Genomic DNA, 22,329 nt, shown 5'->3' on the forward strand with positions numbered 1-22,329 from the left:
ATGTCTACATTTTTGACAAATGAGATATTTCTGTCTAACCAAGTGGATAGGCGACAAGCATAATGTAATATTTATTTCTAAAATGGAAAATAACAAGGCCAACAGCCATAAGTCGCGTGCTCTCAGAAATCAGACCACCAATTTACGATCTAGTGAAGCGTACTTAAAAGCAGGAAGTGTATGTCGATCCATCCGTTGGTCCAAATAGTTGTAATAATATAAACATTATAGGCCTACCGTATTAAAGTTCAACATCTTCAATCGATTAAGTAATCATTATTATTAGTGTAGGCCTATTCGGAAGAGAGTGAGACAGAAAGAGAAGTGGGATTAATTATCGAAAATGTCTACATTTTTGACAAATGAGATATTTCTGTCTAACCAAGTGGATAGGCGACAAGCATAATGTAATATTTATTTCTAAAATGGAAAATAACAAGGCCAACAGCCATAAGTCGCGTGCTCTCAGAAAAAAATGAACTTTCAAAAAGTAATGTACTTTAAAACTTTTCTGTACATCAAAACAGTTCAAAAAGTACAGAAAAGCGATAAAACGCATAGTGATACCGGACCGACAGACAGACCGACAGACCGACAGACCGACCGACATAGTGAACTATAGAGTCGCGTCCACGCGACTAAAAACATATTTCTCTGGGCAAGAAAAATGATTAAAAAGCTCATTTATTAGAAATGCCACTACTGAAAAAAATCCGTTTGAAAACCTCAATACTGATTCCGATCAATTCGATCGACAAGACCGCTTAAAAAAGTTTTTATTTATTTATTTATTTATTTCTTGACCATGTCCACCAGTTTAATCGGTGGCATTCACAATATGTTGTGCGGTCTAAGAAACAAAACATAACAGAACAATTTAGGCCTACAAACAACTATACAATAAATCGATCATTTTCTCCCCTGCAGAACTTAAATATTGTTTACAAAATTTATCAAATGAATTGTAGGCCTATGATTTATTAGAAAGAGGAACGGACTCTCCTTCTAATATAACACTTAATTTGTTTTCATCATTTCCATCTACAAATAATAGCCCTATATGTCGTAATCATTACAGAGGGTCAAATCATTTTCTAGGTTTCTTAATTCTTCTTTTCTAATGTTGTCAAAAGCGTTACAGTTCAAAACAAAATGTTTAATATCTTCAAAGTAAGTGTTTAATCTCGCCTTAAAATTTAAACTGGCACCATAAAAATTGGTTTGTCAAGAAGATATTTTCTAATTTTGGTTCAGGTTTTAATTTAGAATAAACGTTTAAGTTTTTTTGTAGTAAATTGTTGACTCTGATCTATATGATTTTTATGAATACATTATCATTATGAGTTCACATCATTTGTACGTTTGTCAAGTGTATCAACACAGCTACCTAAGATTTTTAATTTAAGTTATTAAAGCTACAATCAGTTTGTATCATACAATTTAAGACAATCTTTGGCCACCTTAATGTAAGCTATTAATCGGTACCCTTTCTGTTTGACATGTTCGTTATGTGTGTGACCTCTTAAATTTGATATAAACGCCCAAATATTTGTAACTATTTACCTCTTTGTCTTTCCCTTAAGCCTCCAATTTTTATTACAACCATAACATTGAATTTGTCGTGATTGAAACCGAATTTCAATTCGTTAGCAAATCTATTGTTATTTCCTTTTCATCATTAGCTATTAGAATAACATCATCAACTACCATTCATTTGAACACTACCAAAGTTACTATCACGAAGAGAATTACAAATTCAAGTATGACAATTGAGAATAACATTGGTGAGAGCACAGTCACACCCTTGCTTTACACCTTTATAAGTATTAAATTCATAATTTTAATGTCATACTTTCTCCTATTCTAACTTTACCTTTAACATCATCATAGAGAGAGCTAATAAGCCTCCAAATTTTCCTTCTTACACCTGCGTCCCAGCCGTTAAAATACCATCACACCAAACACTAGGCCTATATCAAAAGCTACGAAATCCAGGAAGGCTATATGTGCAGTTTTGTCTACATTTGATCGACATAATATACTTTTTAGAGTGAATATGTTATCTTCCACTTCAACGCAATAGCGATCTGAGTTTGATCTCACATGTGGTTATGAAATTATTACACAACCAACCACAAATAACACCAATGAGAAACCTGTTTATTTCTCTAGTAAAAAGAGGCTGCAACTTCAAGATTTCTCCATATGGGACAGTTTTTATATTTTGGACACGATACATTTTTGCCTGTCGGTATTCTGGACAAAATGTCTTCCTTTTGGACAAATCTGAATTTCTTTATATTGGAAAGTTTCTCTATTTTGGACACAAAATAGTAAGCCTACTACTGTCACTATTTAAGTTTATTTATTTATTTACACATTTTGGACAAATCTGAATTTTCTATAGGCCTATTGGAAAGCCTCTCTATTTTGGACACAATTATACCAATTTCGCTATTATGGACAAAATTTTCTCATTTTTGAATGGCCGAACAGTTAAAAGGCTGGGGCGCCGTTTACCGTACCTAAGGACCCAAGAACATCGGCATCGATTTATACTAGACAATTGATTGTATAGTGTTTTAATGTTACTGTAAGCAAATATTAATTTATTACTGTCTCATCCTAAGTAAGTCGTCTCTAAGATCAGCCAAACTCGCTTGTGAGAGACAGGGCAACGGAGGTCTATCGTACATTAAAAGTTTCTCTCATCCGCTCCCGCCAGAACTATGATCGGGCTGAGTTGGAAATTCTAAATCACTCTCTAGAACAAATCTTGCACCCAGCTACACTAACACATCCAGCGAAATGTTTACCTTTACCTTTGTTTCTGATCGACGAAGGCCTGCTTTTAGACCTATGTGCGAAAAAGTTGCATTTTCAAATCACTCGTACTACCTATAAACTGGTTTTGTTTTTTTCGCAAAGCAAATAAGAAAGATAATAGATCTGCAGTTTCTGTACTGTACTGTTCTGTACTGTACTGTTCTGTACTGTAAATATTTATTTATCTTTAATCAATTGTTACATTAACAATCTAGTTTAAAAGGCAATACAGTATAACTGGAACCATATTCATATATTTTATAAAGTTTAAAAATATAGTTGATACCGAGTGGTCCACCATTGATCGATTCCGTTACGACGCTTCTGAGATTTTACATTCATTCTGTATTTAATTTTTCTCTATAGATCATAGTTCACCAGGAATTTCTGCGAACTTCTAATTTCCTCCTCCTAGGCTCTCCCGCAACCTGTGTGTTCAATTACCAGTAGATTATACATAATATTGTACAAGCTGGTGTTTTCTACATAGTGATTGACAGAATATGAAAAAGAAAATTTCAGATGAGGAGCTAATACAATCACATTTCAAAATATCTAACCCTAACCCTAAAATATAGTGAGTTTTTTGTGTTGTTTCCTTGACTTCTGATTTTGTATAATGCTATTTTCTGAAGACTTCAGTTTAATAAGATAGCCTTCCATTTCATTGATTTGTTCTTGCATGTGGACAGCAGTGCCTTTGTCTCTAGAAGAACAAACAACCATATGGAAAAATTAACATTTTTTGTTTGAATTTTTACCTGAGGAAACATTTCAACACCAGTAAGGCAATATTTCCATAACAAACATAAAGTTGGTAGAATAAATAATAGGGTATTTTGAATTAGGAGTTCATTCCAAGGTTTTTACCAAATACATACAATACAAATTACATTACCTGCAGTTATATACAAATGAACTTTATATGGTAAATTTTAGTTACTTTTTGTCACTTTCCTGTTAGATTATAGATAGCTCAAGAGTTTTTGTACCATCTTACTTGCTCCGTTTTCCACAGACAAACAGAAAACAAATTACCTTGAATTTCGCTGAAGTGCAGTTTTCTTGTGAACAAGATGTTTCTCTACTTTTTTAATCTCTTCTTGTGTTTGGACAAGCTATGTGGCATTTAAAAAAAAAATGATACCGTTATAAAATACTACTACTGTATTACTGTTTTTAGCACTGACATGCCAACATTCTCGTTTGGCCAGGAGACTCTCATATTTTAGGCTTGTCTCCCGGCCTAACACGATAAACTCCTGATTTTCCACATTTTCTCCCTGATTACAAAGGTAAAAAAAAACCACCACCTCCTGGTTTAATTTCAAATTTTGACATGTATGTATTGTGAAGAATCTACATGAATGTTATTGATTTTGGAAACTATAAGCTGATAATTACTGGAGTGTATAGTATTTTTAAGACACAGGATTTTTTTGAAAAAAATAAGTTTATCAAATGAATTCCTTTGATATAAATACATTTATATGTACCTTAATATTTAGTCCCCTTGCTGAACTTGAATTACTTGCATCATCTTTCTTGGTCTTTGATCTTTCATTTGCTTTAGCTGTAGAATTCAAAAAAATGCAAACATAGTTTTCTTTCTTCGTAGGCGATACCGATACAGTATTTCATATTGAAAAATGTTATTAATAAGTATTTGTATTTTGCTTTGATTTTGTAGATTAAGATACTGTAAAGCCCAAAATTGTTGTGGGCCAAAATTTACATTTTCAATTATTTTGCGACCTTTTATTTTCGCGATTTGATTTTCTTGTTTAATTTGTTGAACCAAATTGGTGAATGTATTTCGCCTCCACGATGGACATCAAACAACAATTGAATAGCGGCAGTAAAATTACAGAATACGCGATTGTAAATTTAGGGATGTAAATATATAAATGTTTTGGCTACACAGTGGGTGAGGCACATGTTTAATAGGCCCCTATAATTATTGTACTCTACTCTGTTTCTACACAACAACGAACGGACGGACATGACGCCGGCTGGACGAATCTCTGGAGAGCATGGCAATGGTATTTTTTTGCCGTTTGATACACCACATTAAGCCTTATTATATGATTTAATGGACAAAGGATCGTCAAGCAATACACTATACATTTTATAAAAATTTACCTAAGAAATGTCGTAAGCTGTTTAATTCCAATTCAAACATTATTTTAGCGATCAATCCTCCCACAGCGCCACGCTTGCCGATTGATGTGAGGAGGAATTTCATCATTGTTTTGAGCGAGGGCAGCACAGGCTGAGTAGGGCCTAGCATTTTCGGTCGTTGCAATTTATTTTAATATTAAAGAATACACAATTAGAAGTTTATTGTAACTAGGCCTATTTTATATTAATTTTTTCCATATTAAACCTAGGCCTGATCGACTGTAAATAACATCACTGTTGGTTTGGTTAGAAATAAAGAACATTAATTATGACTTAGTTTGATGACTGCTTTAAAACATGGGAATTGTTATTACCCCTTGTTTAAAACAATATACAGTAGTACAACAACCTATAAGTGATCTGCAATAACATGAATTGTTTTGTACTTATATTCATAATTAATCACATTTTAAATAGACAAAACCAACTTACATTTATGATTGCCAAGTCTAGAGTTGATAAATTCAAAAACGTTTTCCTTCTTTTTACTTGTTTGATTACTTGATTTTTTAAGTCCTTTGTTTCTTTTCTTACCAACAATTTTAAGCTTTTTCTTTTCTTTTAACTCCATACAATGATCTAGAGATTTTCCTTAAAAGAAGAAAATTTAATTCAATTTTATTAATTGATAATACAAAATGTGTCTATGCAATCAATGCTAGAATCACTACTAAAGTAGTTTATTTAGATTTAGAAGCAAATTACAGTATATCACTGTGACATTTATTTTGAGTATACAGTCATTTTGTAATTTGCGTTTTAATGAACTTAATACAAATTTTGTTTTTAAGATGAATAATAATATTCTGGATTTAAAAAGCGCCTAATGTTGTAAAAGCTGTACATATTATTACACTATTTATTTTTTAATCAAACACGTATGGAAACGTACTCCCATAATGTGGCTAGTAATCACCGCAAGTTATGCCTTTACCTTACCAGGTATCCATTTGTATACCTTGGTGGAGAGAATAATATATCCATTACCAGTCAACAATTCACAGTACAGTACAGTATATCAAGTAAAAATAGACACCCATAGGCTGGACACCAGTGAAGGTTTGATATGTTATGAACTGTATAGAACAGTCTCAACTATTTTTATGAAATAGCAAACATTTCCGTAAAATAAAATGAGCACATGTATAAATTAACAGTTACCTTGCGGAACAATGACAGCTTCTACAGGCTCAACACGTCCTTCACCATTTTTACCAAGACCCTTTCTGAGAAAGAATTTTAAATGTTGAGAAACTAATTTAATGCCAAACCTTATGTAATGTACATGTTTGTGTTGGCATTATAAGTGTTTAACAATTCATAAATACATGTAGAATTTGTGTAAATGATGTCAATACATTTTATATTGAAAAAAAAACCAAAAAAAAAAACCAAAGACAAGATTATTATTATTTACAAATCTCTTACTTGCATTGTATTTTGTTGTGCATTACAATTTTCCCATGTATGTAATCAATTTTGATTTGGAACTGACTTTCATTGATGAGAAAAAACATCTTACAAAATGTGTACATGTTAAAATATAGACAGTGAATAGTCAATGTTACCTATAAGCAAAAAACTTTGTAAAATGACATACGGGAAAGGTGAAAGTGAGTTCTGTATAGTATTTATATAATGAGCTGTTAGAATTTTCCCAGTATTTTTTAACCAGGTACTCATTTACAGCTGAGGGGCAGTAACATCTGTTGCTGTATTTATATTATATTTGTTCCCAAAGATGGATTGGTCTCCTGAGAATGCAGAACATTTGATGTCGAGAACATAAAACAAAGACTGAAATATCCCTCCAATACCATCCATAGTCTCCCAATGTAGATCTTGATTTGCAGGTCACTGCTATCGAGCAAAAGAGCAGATCATCTCCGACATAATCTTATGGCTATCATATCAATGAATTATGTTGACTGTGTTGCAAAAGATACCAACCTATTCATTGATGACCTATGTGAACTACATCGCAGAATGCGTCCACTTGATGATGATGATTATTATTATTATTTATATAAATTTAAATATAACATTGATCAGCCATCCTAGCAAAGTGCTGCTCCGTGTCATCCTTAACCGCTTTAAATCCAAGGCTGAGGAAATTCTGTCAGAAGAGCAGGGAGGTTTTCGAGCAGGGTGGAGCACGGTGGAACAAATCTTCAACTGCAAGGTCCTAATAGAAAACGTCTCCAACACCAAAAGGACCTGTTCCACAATTTCATCGACTTCAAAAATGCCTTTGACAGAGTGTGGCACGAAGGTCTCTGGCAAGTCCTTAGAGGATTTGGTGTCGAGGAAGAAATCGTCCAAATTGTCAAGGCCCTCTATGTCTATGTCTATGGGCAGATGACATCGACTTATTGGGAGGCAGTAACAACGAACCTCACCAGCAGCCTGGACTCAAGAGCCAGCGCTTACGGCATGGAGATAAGTGCAGAGAAATCGAAGACACTGCTAAACAGCACAAATACCACCAATGTCAACATCACTCTAAAAGGGAACCACTCGAAGAAGTTGACAGCTTCAAATACTTTGGAGCTATCCTCTCCAAGGATGGCACCTGCACAGCAGATATCCGCAATCGGATCACCGCAGAATTGGCAATACTGGACAAGGTATGGAAGAGCAACATCCGCTTCCATACTAAGTTTCAACTGTACTGGTTGTTTTAATCCTGCTGTATGGATGCGAAGCGTGGACCATAAAAAAAGACACAGAAAGAAAAATCCAGGCTTTCGAGACCAAATTTACGAGAAGACTACTGGGCATTTCATATAGAGAACATAAAACCAACACTGTCAATAACCTGCTGGGCCTCCAGGAACCTCTATTCGCCACCATCAAGCGGCGCAAGCTGGCGTGGTTCGGACACCACACGTGGCACAACAGCCTGTCCAAAACCATCTTGCAGGGCACTATTGAAGGAGGATGCAGACGAGGATGGCAGAGGATGAGCTGGGTAGACAACATCAAAGACTGGACTGCTATGACCATGCTGGAGCTGACAACAGGACAGCATGGAGGCAAACGACTGCTTCTTCAGGCCCTCCCCCACTCAGAGAGTCAAGGGTTTGAGTGAAATATACATTAACAGTTTATATTTAGTTACTGCTTACCCATATTCATAACCCATTTTCAACATAAGCTTTGATCCAATTCCTGAAGTATACTTTTCCCATTCACCAATGGCACAACCACCTTCTGGTTTCCACAGTAAGTTAATGTCAGATGTAGAGGGGCCAGCAAGGGAGACTGTAAATTCCTCTTCACTTTCAGATGATGAGGAGTATTCAATATTTTCTAGAATATTTTTTTTAGAAAAAGAAGCAAGTCACTGTCAAGCATAGTATGAAATACATCACAAATTCTTTCTTCACAGAAATAAGGTTCAATTTACACACAGTATGGACTACAACAACTACAGAGCAATTAATTATATTTGTTATTTGCTATTTGTTTTCTATGACAATACTGTTACGTACAGTGAGAGTCAATAAAGAATTAGATATTAATAGTTCATTTAAAAGTACAAGCATTAATATCATAATTTAACATTATTGTCCATGTAATAAATACAAAATTAAAATGAATGTACCAATAGGAAGAATGCTGTCAAGGTCTAATGTGGCCGATTCATCATAGTTTTCATATTGTACTGTAATTTGATGCTTTTCAAGGTCTATGTTGCCAACTATTGCTTTGTGCCATATCATATCATGTTTTGCTAAACATTTGCAACCAGTTTCTAATTTACTGTAAAATGAAAAAAGTAGTTTTAAATAATGTACCAACAAAATTGTGGTGTGTCTATAGTGTTAAAACATATATTTCTCCTTGTTCATTTCAGAGGAAAGTGTCTCCTTAATAGGGTGTCCCAAAGGAGAGGTTACATTAATTTTTTGACATAACTAGTTACTATGGCTCTATAACTTATTTACTTAAAGTACTTAAAATTAAAGCACCTCAGTACAAAATTGATGACATGTATTTTATACAATATAATTCTATAACTTTGATTTTCTCTATTAAAGATTTATTGTCCTCTAAAAAGTTATTTTGCAGTGTAGTGAAAAAAATTCACTTAAAAAAACGACAAAAATAAATGGTTAAATTCAACCAAAAACTCATTGGATGACAGCCAATTTGACGTTTTTTCTCATTACATTTTTTCAGGTAAAAAAATTGTTTTTCGATCGAATATTTTGTCAAAGTGGATAACTATTATGTGACATTAAAACTGCATTTAAACATTGAGTTGAGACAATTCATCTTTAATTAAATGATCATACTTGCCTAAAATCAGGCTCTTTATAATTCTCTAATTCTTCAACATTTACTAGATGCCCATGAGAGAACTTGCAGTCAATTTCCAAAAATTTACATTTTCCTTCCAGGAAATACGGACATGGAACCATAGAAACATGAGTAGGGTTACAAAATAACACTCTCACTTTAACCTGAAACGAGGAAAACACCACACGCTTTATTTGGTCTTCTTTTGACAATTGAGATTGCAAAATTGGTCCAAATTGGTTGGACAACAAAGCAGGTAACAGCTTATATGGTTATTTGTTATAAAAGCACCTTTACCGACAAATCAGGAGGAAATGCTGTTAAACAGCCTAATTTTTCTTTAGAAAAAAAAACACAAAACAATCTACCTCCTCATTACCACAAGCATTTTCACTATTCAGAACTATTGCATTGTGGTACTGAGATTCTCCCCATTCTTGTGAATAAAGCAGACGACATTGAGTTCCACACAACTCATCTTCTTCCCCTTCATCAGAGTCTTGATTAGCTTTCCTCAATGTGTCTGTCACATCACTAGGTTGACCTTCCACATGTGTTACATCCTTTGATAAAGATTCCTAAAAAAATACATTTCAATATAAAGTGCATAATGTACAGTAAGTCATTTATATATATACAGTATATATATATAACTTATTTCGCCATATAAAAGACAAAAACGAACATGCAGACAGAACAAATGTAAATTAATGAGACAGGATTATCAAAATGTTACAAAACAAAAATAATAGCCTCTCGGCTCTCCACAAAGAAATACATACATAGAATTAAACATTTTCAAATATTTAAGAAGGTAACTGCAATTGCGAGGATACAGATATTGGGAATGTCTATTTGCTTGTTTACATTTAACAAAGCTAACAATGACAATTTTATATTAAAATAATGTTTATTTGATACTTTTGTAACAGGGCATCCAAAAAGAATTAAATACAAAAATTAACACATTAAAAACTTATAAACAGAACAAATAACAAATTAGAAAATGAACAAAAGTTTAAAAAATGAACAAAATTAAACTTAAATTGAACAAGGTAAAATATATTGAAAAACACAACAATTTACTTAACATCAGAATTTATGTTCGATGTCAATAAAGATCTTTCTTTTCACAATCATTTACTGCTTAGATAAAAATTTTACGAATTCAATAACAGTAGTGTAAATTAGTAATGTCAATTTCATTACCAATGATGAAATATGATTTTCAATTGTTTTTAAAGACAACAATCCACTGCAAGCCTGATCTACTGTATCTCAAACATAATTGGAAGTTATTGTTTGGAGCACACATTTTAATTATTAGTTTTCCTGGATCTTGTTTTTTTTTATATTTGTCAAATTATTATATTAAATGCAATTAAAAATTAATTTATTGTGAAATGAACAGGAATAAGTTACCCTGAAAGCCTCCAGTTCAGCGCTGAATTCATCTTCTGTATTACCCGACTGTTGTCTAGACGACGTTCCAGATACATCATCCAGAAAGTCCAGTAACTTGCTTTTCTTCAGTGACAGTAAACTTTCTGAAGGAATCAATTGTGCAATAAAGTATTTTAAATAATACTTAAATAAATTCCTGTCATTTGGTTGGATGATTGTAGGTCACATGGCATGCAATAGTACAGTCATTCAATAGCACTTTTTTTCATGTACAAAAAAAATCTTATTACGTTTGGAAAATATTTTTTTATACTATTACTTTTGAAATAAAAATAGCATTGGCTATTTTGTACTTCTGCCGCAAAGATTGAGTGTGATTTCGCGACCAGAAGTACATTTTTGGAGATATGTATGTATTAATTTAGAGCAAAAAAGCATTTAAATTAGCTTTAGATTGTTTGTATGATTTTGTTTAATTAATGGGAACATCTCTACAAGACGTGGAATCGTTGAAAAAGAAAACAGAATTAGCCCAGTTGCCTGGCAATTTACTACAGTAGGCCTAGACGCTTTGTTTGGTCGTTTGTTGATATAATTAACACTACAGTAGGTGTGTTTATATTCACATTCACCTCATGCCATTATTTGTACACTCATAAACATTCATTATTTGTATAATAATATACAGTATATTAAAGCAACGAAGGAATAGGAAGGTATCTTGCATGTATTTCTAACTAAGTACGTTGTTATGTATTACAAACATCTAAATAGATTCCAGTCGATAAAATGTAATACAGTAGTGTGGTGAATTCTGATTTTTTTACCGGATGAAGACCGGACAGGGCATGGCTTAACGACAGCATAACAATGATCAAATTTAGATTGAAAAAAACTTAGGGAATGTGGTTTTAAATAAATGATACCTTCTGTTAACTGAATGGCGTCTCGAAGATCAGTTTGTAGTTGTAAAAGGTCATTCTTGTCCACATCTGATGCGCTGGTTAGAGCAGCCTCAACTTGTTCTAACTAGAAAAAAAACACAAACATATTAAGCATATTAACATCAACAAACAATAATTTTGTCAGTGTTAGTTTAAGCCCCAAACGTAGAATAGGCTAATAATAACCGCTTTTTAGTTATCCACACCATAGGATTTTTGTTTCTCGCGTATCTCTAAAACGTGTAATCAGAACATTTCGTAACTTTGTCAAAATACAGTATCAATATTTACGTGCACATCCTTTTTTTCAATTTTTTCAGAGTTGCACAATGTGACTTGTGCAAGTTTGACATTCATGATTACTGTAAATGTACAAAATTCCCACACGAATAAACTTTTTTACGCGTACGGTGCGCACGGAGTATGAAAAACATGTTTTTTTCTCTTTCCTAGTAATTTACAGAAATTAAGACCATTTCCATTTTAAACCACGCCATAGGAACACATTGAGTTAGACATTATTCATACATTTTAGTTGAAAAAATGTACAAAATATTGTCAAAATCATGCCTATTTTTCATCAATTAAATTACAGCTCAGGATCAATGGTGACCCTAATTTTAAATTTAATATGCAAGCAGATAAGTTGTAGATATGAATTCATGCAAAATGTTTACCTCTCGGATGTTGTGACATCATCGTATGGCCACTCAAGGATATTTTTCTCCTTTGTCATAGCTCATCATATTTAATAGAGCGCATCTCGCTTATCCGTTTCTCAGATTTTAATATTTTTTACTCAATCAATTATCTTTTATGAAGAGTTACACATTTTTAATTTTGGTAACAATAACATCATCATGTCAAAAAATAAATAACGTGGGCCACTTAATTTCATCTTTACAGTAAATTTCAATCAGTTGTAGCTCCTTTGAATTTAAAGTCATGAATTTTGCATTGCGCGTGCACTCTTTGCAATCGATTTTTGTTCTTCATACCTTCTGTGATAGATTTATGAACTTTAATTGCAGAATAACGACACACATGAACCTTATAACTTTAAAAACCATGCTCTTAAAAATTGCTAATTCAATGCAAATTTATAAAAAATATGCCTATTTTAAATCTATTATAGCGCTTCAGGATGAACGGTGACCCACCATTTTTTCAATTATTATGAAAGCTAATGAATTTATGTAATATACATTGTTGCTTGACGAGTGTTCTGACATCATATGCCCACTTGAATGAAAAAATTGGATTTTGGTCTCTTTCTATTTACACTACAGCAATTTATTTTGTTATTCATGACCGGTTCCTTCACTTTGAAATACCAAGCTGAATAATTAAAGCAATACTGGATATCGGACTTTACGAAAATAAAAGACGCTAAAGGAAAATTGTGCTGTGTGAATATTAATCTAGGGTGTGCATCAGAAAGTGACAATGTTGAACTCTGTCACAATCAGTCAGCAGTTTAAAACATTTCAATGATAAAATATGAATTGATAATTTACAGAATTAAGATTGGATTAAGTATTGGAATAATAAAACTACAGCTGTTTACAGACTTGAAATCAACGAAAAAGTGCACATATTGGTGGTAGTCAAAATTATATAATGCGTGTGCACACGAAAGTCTAAAATACCAAACTATTCCTCATATTGTCGCACATTGTTATTGTTAATGAATTCTTTTCTGTAATTTTTTTAGTGTTTTTAAGTCTTAGTTGTTTTCATTTTCAACAAAATCTCAAACCATTTGGATCCATTTTGTTTGTCTTTATTTCAAAGGTTTTGATATTTTGCAATTGTGGGAGCTATGTTATCTTATTTTCTACTTTTGTAATTAAATTGTGGTCTAGTTTTTCTGCCTTAATATGTGGTTATATACTAATTCGCATGGGTGGAGTAAGTATAATAAAAGCGCACTCTTCTCTGATAACAGTACTCTGACAAATTATTTAAAAAAAACCAAATTGTATGAAAGATATTCGGAACTATTTAAGTATTCCTTCACTTTGAAATATCTATAAACTCAATGAAAATGAAAGCAATACTGGATATGGAATGTAGGTACGGGTTGACCAGCACCCGCCTAATTACTAGGCATAGCTAGGCCTAGGTAAACTATATTGCATGTGTCCCTGTCCCCTTAATATCCATTTGTTTTGTGGGAAAGTGTCCCCTGAATATATTATAGAAAGTGTCCCAAAAAAAAGATTCTACTGTCACCATGGATATTCTTCCTCAAACAAGTACATAGTTTATTACATTATTTTGTATCACGGGATCACAAACTCATGGAAAGAACACATTTAATTTATTTTATGGTGAACATCAATGAAATCCAAATCCAAAAGAGGAAGAAAATCCTGAATCAGAGAAAGCGAAACACAGTGGCATACAACCTATTACAGACTTTACTGTCACGGTGAATCCTGAGACGACTGTCGACGCAGCTGCCACAGCCAGGCTTAATTTTGCTGCTGGAAAGAGAAAGAAGCAAACAGGGAGCGGAGAAAAGAGTGTACAGAAGAAAAGAAATCAGGGTCTGTAAGTTAAACCTTCTATCAAGTACAATCAAGTACTATAATCAACAATAATTTGAACTCAACTATTGTTTAATATATAAATAAATAAAAAAAAAAATAAAAAATGAATAGAAAACCAAAAAATAACTCTATACATTTACTTTCTTTAAATGTTAGAGGTTTAAGAGAAATGTAAAGAAAAGAAAAGTGTTTGATGGTTAGAAGAACAAAAGGCTGATATTGCCTTCTTACAAGAAACACACTTTGATAAGTCTAATGTAGGTCATAATGATATGCTTTGGAAAGGTAGCATGTATCATAGTTTCGGTACCACAAGAAGTAGAGGCGTTTCAATACTACTAAGGCCCGGTTTTGATACAAAAGCTACAAAATGTAAATACATAGACGATGACGGTAGAATACTAATACTTACCTTAAAAGTTAATGATAAAATGTTTAACCTAATTAATATTTATGCTCCAAATAACTGTAAAGAAAGAGCATTATTCTTAAAAAAAATTGATAAAATAGGTAACAAAAAAACGAATATCTCCTTATAGTCTAGGACCTGGGTCAGATTTGTATGCATTTAATTTAGGAGAGAATATCTCAACTGTTATAGGATAATTTGACCCCAACGAACAACATGGAATGTGTGCCAAATTCGCTATCCGGGACGAACATGCCCAAAATCGGGGTCAAAGGTTAAAAATGTGTGGTTCTTATATCTCGACAACCACTTGTCGTACAGATTTGCTTTTGGTGTCAAATTGTTCAGAATATACATATTTATATTCGGTCTAACACAACTTTTAGCGAAAAAATGACTGAAAATGCTTTTAATGACATTTGACCCAAAAATGACCAAAAAACACATTTTCAGGTTAAATTATTCTTTAAAATGCCAATGGACAAACTGTATGGTATCAAATGAAAGCATACACAATATGCTACCAATTGCTACCCAACTTGTATTGAACATTTTTAATTATGAAGCTAATTGTATGGAAAATGTGCATATTTTGATTATTTTTATACAAAAAATGAATATTTGGTAGCGTAATTGTTATGTTTATTTATATAATATTAAATAATTTAAGTGTTTGGAAAAACTATTTGGTATCAAATGAAAGCCCATAAAATATTCTATCCATTGATACCCAACTTGTATTAAAAATCTGTAAATATGATACTAATTTTGTTAAAAATATGCATGTTTTATTATTTTTACTAAAATGAGTATATTAAATAGTGTAAATTTATTTTGGTTTATTTATAATATTAAATAATTCAAGTGTTCTGTTTGTGTCAAATTGTTCAGAGTATACATATTTATATTCTGTCTAACACAACTTTTAGCGAAAAAATTATCGGAAATGCTTTTACTGACCTTTGACCTAAAAATGACAACCAAAAAAACATTTTCGGGTTAAATTATTCTTTAAAATGCCAATGGACAAACTGTATGGTATCAAATGAAAGCATACACAATATGCTACCCATTGCTACCCAACTTGTATTGAACATTTTTAATTATGAATCCAATTGTATGGAAAATGTGCATATTTTGATTATTTTTATACAAAAAATGAATATTTGGTAGCGTAATTGATAATTATGTTTATTTATATAATATTAAATAATTTAAGTGTTTGGAAAAACTATTTGGTATCAAATGAAAGCCCATAAAATATTCTATCCATTGCTACCCAACTTGTATTAAAAATCTGTTGAGATATTCTCTCCTAAATTAGATGCCAACAAATCTGACCCAGGTCCTAGACTATATGACATTAATTTTAACTAAAAATATTATTCATATTGGATGTTACTTTGTCCAATATGTTACATTTTAAATCAATAAAATATGCACATTTTTCAAACACTTAAATTATTTAAAATTATATAAATAAACATAACAATTACGCTACCAAATATTCATTTTTTGTATAAAAATAATCAAAATATGCACATTTTCCATACAATTGGATTCATAATTAAAAATTTTCAATACAAGTTGGGTAGCAATGGGTAGCATATTGTGTATGTTTTCATTTGATACCATACAGTTTGTCCATTGGCATTTTAAAGAATGGTTTAACCCGAAAATGTGTTTTTTGGTCATTTTTGGGTCAATGGTCAGTAAAAGCATTTCCGGTCATTTTTTCGTTGTGTTAGACCAAATATAAATATGTGTATTCTAAACAATTTGACACCAAAAGAACTCTTGAATTATTTAATATTATAAATAAACCAAAATAACTTTACACTATTTAATATACTCATTTTAGTAAAAAAATAATAAAATATGCACATTTTTAACAAAATTAGCATCATAATTACAGACTTTTAATACAAGTTGGGTAGCAATGGATAGAATATTTTATGGGCTTTCATTTGATACTAAATAGTTTTTTCAAACACTAAAATTATTTAATATTATATAAATAAACATAACAATTACGCTACCAAATATTCATTTTTTGTATAAAAATAATCAAAATATGCACATTTTCCATACAATTAGCTTCATAATTAAAAATTTTCAATATAAGTTGGGTAGCAATGGGTAGCATATTGTGTATGCTTTCATTTGATACCATACAGTTTGTCCATTGGCATTTTAAAGAATAATTTAACCTGAAAATGTGTTTTTTGGTCATTTTTGGGTCAAAGGTCAGTAAAAGCATTTCCGGTCATTTTTTCGCTAAAAGTTGTGTTAGACCGAATATAAATATGTATATTTTGAACAATTTGACACCAAAAGCAAATCTGTACGACAAGCGGTTGTCGAGATATAAGAACCACACATTTTTAACCTTTGACCCCGATTTTGGGCATGTTCGTCCCGGATAGCGAATTTGGCACACATTCCATGTTGTTCGTTGGGGTCAAATTGTCCTATAACAGTTGAGATATTCTCTCCTAAATTAAATGCATACAAATCTGACCCAGGTCCTAGACTATTATTGGAGGTGACATGAACTGCGTTTTAGAAAGAAAATTAGATCAAAGAAACAGTGTCCATAGGTATGATAATTCTCCAATGATGTTAAAAAAGTGTATGAATAAACACAAATTAATATACGTATGGAGGCAAGTTCATAACACTAAAACTCAGTTTACGTGGAGATGTAAAAACACATACAGAAGACTAGACTTTTGGTGTGTATCAAAAGCCCTTTATAGAAATGGGGACGTACTGTCTACTGATATAAGACCTTCAATTTTCTCTGATCACCAAGCAATCTCTATTAAATTATTAGATGATCAACCAAAGAGAGGGACAGGTATGTGGAAAATAAACAATAGCGTTCTCCACAATAAAGTTTACGCTTTAAATATAAACATAATTAAATAGAAAATACAAAAAACAAAATGATCAAAATCTTAGCCCGGACTTGTTATGGGAGTACCTTGAAGTGAAAATAAAGGAATATACAATGAAATACTGTGCAAGGAAAAAAAAGGAAGAAACACAAACAAAAAAAATGTTAACAAAAGAAGTCAATGACCTCACTAACTGTTTAGACATTTGCTATAGCGAGAAAGTAGAAAACAATTAAAACAAAAAATAAACGACCTAGATAACATTTACTTAATTGAAGCTCAAGGCGCAAAAATTAGATCTAGAGTACAATGGTTTGAACAAGGAGAAAAAAATAGTAAATTCTTTTTAGGGCTAGAAAAAAACAATGCGAAACGTAAGCATATAACATCTATTATTTAAAATAATGGTAAACGTATAACAGATAGTGAAGAAATCCTAATAGAACAAACAAATTACTACAAAAACCTGTATGCAAACACAAATTGTCCTGAACAAAATGCAGATGAGTACTTGAAAAAAGTAAAAGTAAATAAACTTTCTGATGAAAACAATCTTATGTGTGAAGGATTTTTGACAATTGAAGAACTCACAGCAGCTATTTTTAACATGCGCCACAATAAAAGCCTAGGCTCTTATGGCTTAACTGTTGAATTCTACCACCGTTTTTGGGAAGACATTAAATATTGCCTATGCGACGCATTAAATTATTGTTATAACAACAATGAATTAACTAGCACCCAAAGAACGGGAATAATACATTTAATATTCAAAAACGGACGAGAAAAACTTGAAAACTGGAGACCAATCACATTACTAAATGTGGACTATAAAATTATGACACACGTTCTCTCATGTAGAATGCAAAAAGTGATATTCACCATAGTCAATGACCAAAAAGGTTATATCAATGTGGCATACATTACTTTTAGCTTTTTAATTATTTTACTTTTAATTTATTTACAGCATTTTGGAATGCTATTAAGTATTTTGTTGATTTGTTTTCGACTTAAAATGTGAATAGACACCACATTTACTCCGCATAGGGTAATCTGGAAATGCCTGTGGTCCACTATTTGTTTATAGGATTAACCATTATATAATCTTTTGGTCATTGATATCTGTTTCGGCAATCAATCAATTAGCTTTAATTCCTGTTTTAGTAATTAAGTGTATTTTCTTTGTTCTGATAATGATTAAACTTAATGAAAATGGTTTGGAAGACCATTCGCAGTCAGAGCCTTAAGTGAGCAACATCAATAAAGCAATTTCTCACACTATATTTTTTACCTGTGTTTGAGTCTTTTGTGTTTTGCACGTCGTGTAATAGTAAGGGTTACTGTACATCAATAAAAGATTTGGAGGTGAAAATGTAAGGCTTGTAGAAGACATTCTATCCTACACAGAAAATAATAATAAAGCTGGTGCTATAATCTTTCTAGACTTTGCGAAAGCCTTTGACTCGCTTGAAAGAAATTTTATGTTCAAAGCCCTAAAAAAGTTTGGCTTTAGGAAATTATTTATTAATTGGATAAATTTAATATACACAAATACAAAATGTATGGTGACAAATAACGGATGGGTATCCGAAAGTTTTAGTATGGAATGTGGTGTAAGACAAGGATGCCCATTATCCGCTTTACTTGGTAGAAATAATGGCTGTAAGCATTAGGAATAATCCAAAATGCTTTGTTAAACCGTAACAATAATACTGTAAACACATTTTGGCGAATTGAATGTGGTTCACAACAAAATCTCCTGCGAATGGACTTTCCCAAGTTGGGACCTCTGTGGAATGGTCAACGTGAAAAAATTAAAAGACTTGTTCTTATAAAAAAAGTATGCAAAGGTGGCTTGAGTATGATAAATTTCAACTCCGTAATAGATTCATTAAAACTATTACATGGATAAAAAGATTACTCAGTCCTGATCCAGGAAAATGGAAAAATATTCCGAAATACTTTATGTATCCAATAGAATACACTATAGGTGCTACTCAGCTTAACTTTGAAGATCATATTAACTTGTATAGAATGCCTGATTTTTATGTATCAATGTTACAATCAGCGGTTAAGTTAAATAATATTGTTAATGTAGTTCCACAAAATATAGATGACATTTTAAAACAACCACTTTGGGAAAATAAATATATAATTTCTGCAAGTGGAAAATCTCTTCATTTTAAAATATGGTTACATTCCAAATACAAATCGGTATGTGACACTATCGTTAATAACAGATGTCTACTTTAATCAATAAACAAAAAGAACTTATCGAATATTTTACATATTCCATGTTTTTGGAAAGAAATCATCTTTACTTCAATAGAAAACAATCAAATTAACCTGCAAGTCAAAGAAACCATATTTCATAAAAAATACAAGGCATCTTTTCATTATATCCTTTTTGTTAGCAAGGTTGCTAAAATCCCCAATATACAAGCAAAGTGGGAAGTTGAGTTAGGTAAAAATGAAATAGACTGGGACAAAACATGGTACTGTAAAGTTCACAATATGAAACATTTACCAAAAGTCGCCCAATTTAATTTTAAATTATTACATCATATCTTAGCTTGTAGAAAAAACTTAAAGAAGTGGAATCTTAATAAAAATGGTTTTTGCAAAAAGTATTGTATAGAAATAGAAAGTGAAAAACATATGTTGTACACCTGTAATAGTATTCAATCAGATTTGAGTAAGTTCCGTAAACTGATTGTTATATGTATTCCGACTAACGAAACACTACGGCCAGGTTTCCCCGAATGGTCAGACATAGTTATAGGAACTCAGAACACGCTTGTTAAGGAACTCATCTCTTTATTTACATTTAGTATTTACAAATCTTGCATTACAGTATTTATAAAACAAGCAAACGGATTATTACTTGGACTTTATTCAAGATAATTTCAAATGAATACTTATGTAATCTAAACAAAGCAGAAAGAAAATGGAACGACGTTCAAGAAAAACTCCTTGAATCAATTATCTAAAAAGAAAAATAATCAATAACATTTAATTTAATTAAGAAATACATAAGAATAAACATAAATGTATGGTATACAGTATATTTTTCTTGATTTAGATCAATTGTTAGTTTACCATCATTATTATATTATTGTTTTCTACGAGGCGCCAGAGTCCGGGATGACCGAGACGCAACTGGTGCTAGCCAGGACTTAAATTAGAACTATAAAAATAAACCTGGCTAGCGACGAGGGCGTATCCTCATACTTCGCTTTGGGTTTAGCTTTGCAATATTTATTACAGTAGTTTGTTATTTTATCATATAATTCATGTAAATAATGAAAGCAATATTATGTTCAAAATGTAAAACTATACAATTTTATCAAAGTATTCAAACAAAACACAATCTTATAATGCAATATACCATTTTATCATTATTATATCGAATCTCAATTTTTAAATATCAATCTTTATTTCGTTTTAGCTCTGTAATATAAATTTTCTCTGTATACATATTTGTTTTATCTAGATTTCAACACAATATCAAAATATTTTATATAATCTTTTAACCTCTGTCTGTGTAATATCACTTAAATATTCATTGATAAATAGATAGATAGACATATATACTGTAACCTTCACCATATTGTTTATCATTGCATAAAAGTGGGTTGCTCCCACAAAAGAGAAAAAAAAGAAATCCAAATCGTTTTCTTGGACCCGATCATCTTTATTTTTATAATGAGCCCGCGATCGTTTAATTATATTGATTGGCCTGAATCAGACATTCCATCGCATTGTTTCCATTGTTGGTTGATTTGAGTGTATGTAGGAATTCGGCCCGAGACGATTCGACCCACTTTTTAGCCGAAACCTCCCACTTTAGAGCCAAAAAAAAAGCAAAAAAATGGAAATTCCATTTAATGTACACGCAATATACCCCTCTTGTAAAAATCATGTGTATTTATCGTGCGAGCTGAACTATTGTTGTGGAAATTCCATTTAATGTACACGCACTATATCCCTCTTGTAAAAATCATGTGTATTTATCGTGCGAGCTGAACTATTGTTGTGGAAATTCCATTTAATGTACACGCACTATACCCCTCTTGTAAAAATCACGTGTATTTATTGTGCGAGCCGAACGGTTGTTGTGGTAAGTCACAGACACCAGGCTGGGCCGGCTCTGCAGTTGAGCCCGAACGTCCACTCGCGTTGGTACACCCGATCGTCTTAAACAAAAAGCCCGATCATCTGACCGAGATCGTCCTTGGGATTGACAGACGATCGGGCTTTTTTTTACAAACGGTGTTCTTTCCACGAGTTTGTGATACAAATGTAATAAACTATGTACATTTCTATACTCATTTATTTGTTTTGCCGAGAACTCAATTATAAACTATAATGGAACGGATTTACAAACGACAAACCAAGTAGCCTACTACTACTAGGCCTAGGCTACTTGGCCTAATGTTAATACTGTCGGGCCCAACTTTGTGGACTTTCGGGCCCAACGCCAAAAAGACGATCGGGCCAAACGTATAAGACAATTGGGCACATAATAAAATGGGCCCGATCGTCTCTATGATCGGGGTATCACCGTCTTTGGCCCCGATTCGCCTAGCCTACTAGGCCTATGTACTAGGCCTAAGCGATTAGACTAGGCCTGGGCTAGGCTAGCTTATATAATGTCATGATAGTCCTATAATTTGGCCATTTTTCGACCTAAATAGGTTACCTAGCCTTACTTACTTGACTTTTATACAGTTTTATTGAACTGTCTAAACTCGTTTCGTCCATCCAAGTTATTTTGTTGATGAAGAGTTATCACACCTATGGAACGC

At 32.2% G+C, this 22,329-nt stretch overlaps 1 protein-coding gene across 1 annotated transcript; it reads right to left on the reverse strand.

The window, feature by feature from the left end:
• Window positions 1–933: 933 nt before the first annotated feature.
• Window positions 934–22,329, reverse strand: LOC144837550 (zinc finger CCCH-type with G patch domain-containing protein-like). The gene is made up of 12 exons (XM_078692721.1): window positions 22,238–22,329; window positions 11,643–11,745; window positions 10,735–10,859; window positions 9,681–9,890; window positions 9,313–9,476; window positions 8,615–8,772; window positions 8,136–8,319; window positions 6,169–6,233; window positions 5,440–5,598; window positions 4,323–4,399; window positions 3,865–3,944; window positions 934–3,532 (listed from the first exon to the last, which is right to left on the reverse strand). Exons 1-12 carry the CDS (start codon window positions 22,283–22,285, stop codon window positions 3,394–3,396), a joined length of 1,512 nt encoding a protein of 503 aa, XP_078548847.1. The 5' UTR covers window positions 22,286–22,329; the 3' UTR covers window positions 934–3,393.

This window comes from Antedon bifida, chromosome 3 (assembly GCF_963402885.1).
Source record: "Antedon bifida chromosome 3, ecAntBifi1.1, whole genome shotgun sequence".
In the NCBI taxonomy this organism is placed as follows: domain Eukaryota; kingdom Metazoa; phylum Echinodermata; class Crinoidea; order Comatulida; family Antedonidae; genus Antedon; species Antedon bifida.

Bases quoted from the DNA above. Each gene is read 5' to 3' on its own strand.
- LOC144837550 (XM_078692721.1), bottom strand. From the start codon at position 22,285: ATGGACGAAACGAGTTTAGACAGTTCAATAAAACTGTATAAAAGTCAA. The intron at 9,891-10,734 runs GTAACTTATTCC...GTATTTTTTTAG, and splicing joins CTGAACTGGAGGCTTTCAGG to GAATCTTTATCAAAGGATGT. The intron at 6,234-8,135 runs GTAAGCAGTAAC...ATTCTTTCTCAG, and splicing joins AAAATGGGTTATGAATATGG to AAAGGGTCTTGGTAAAAATG.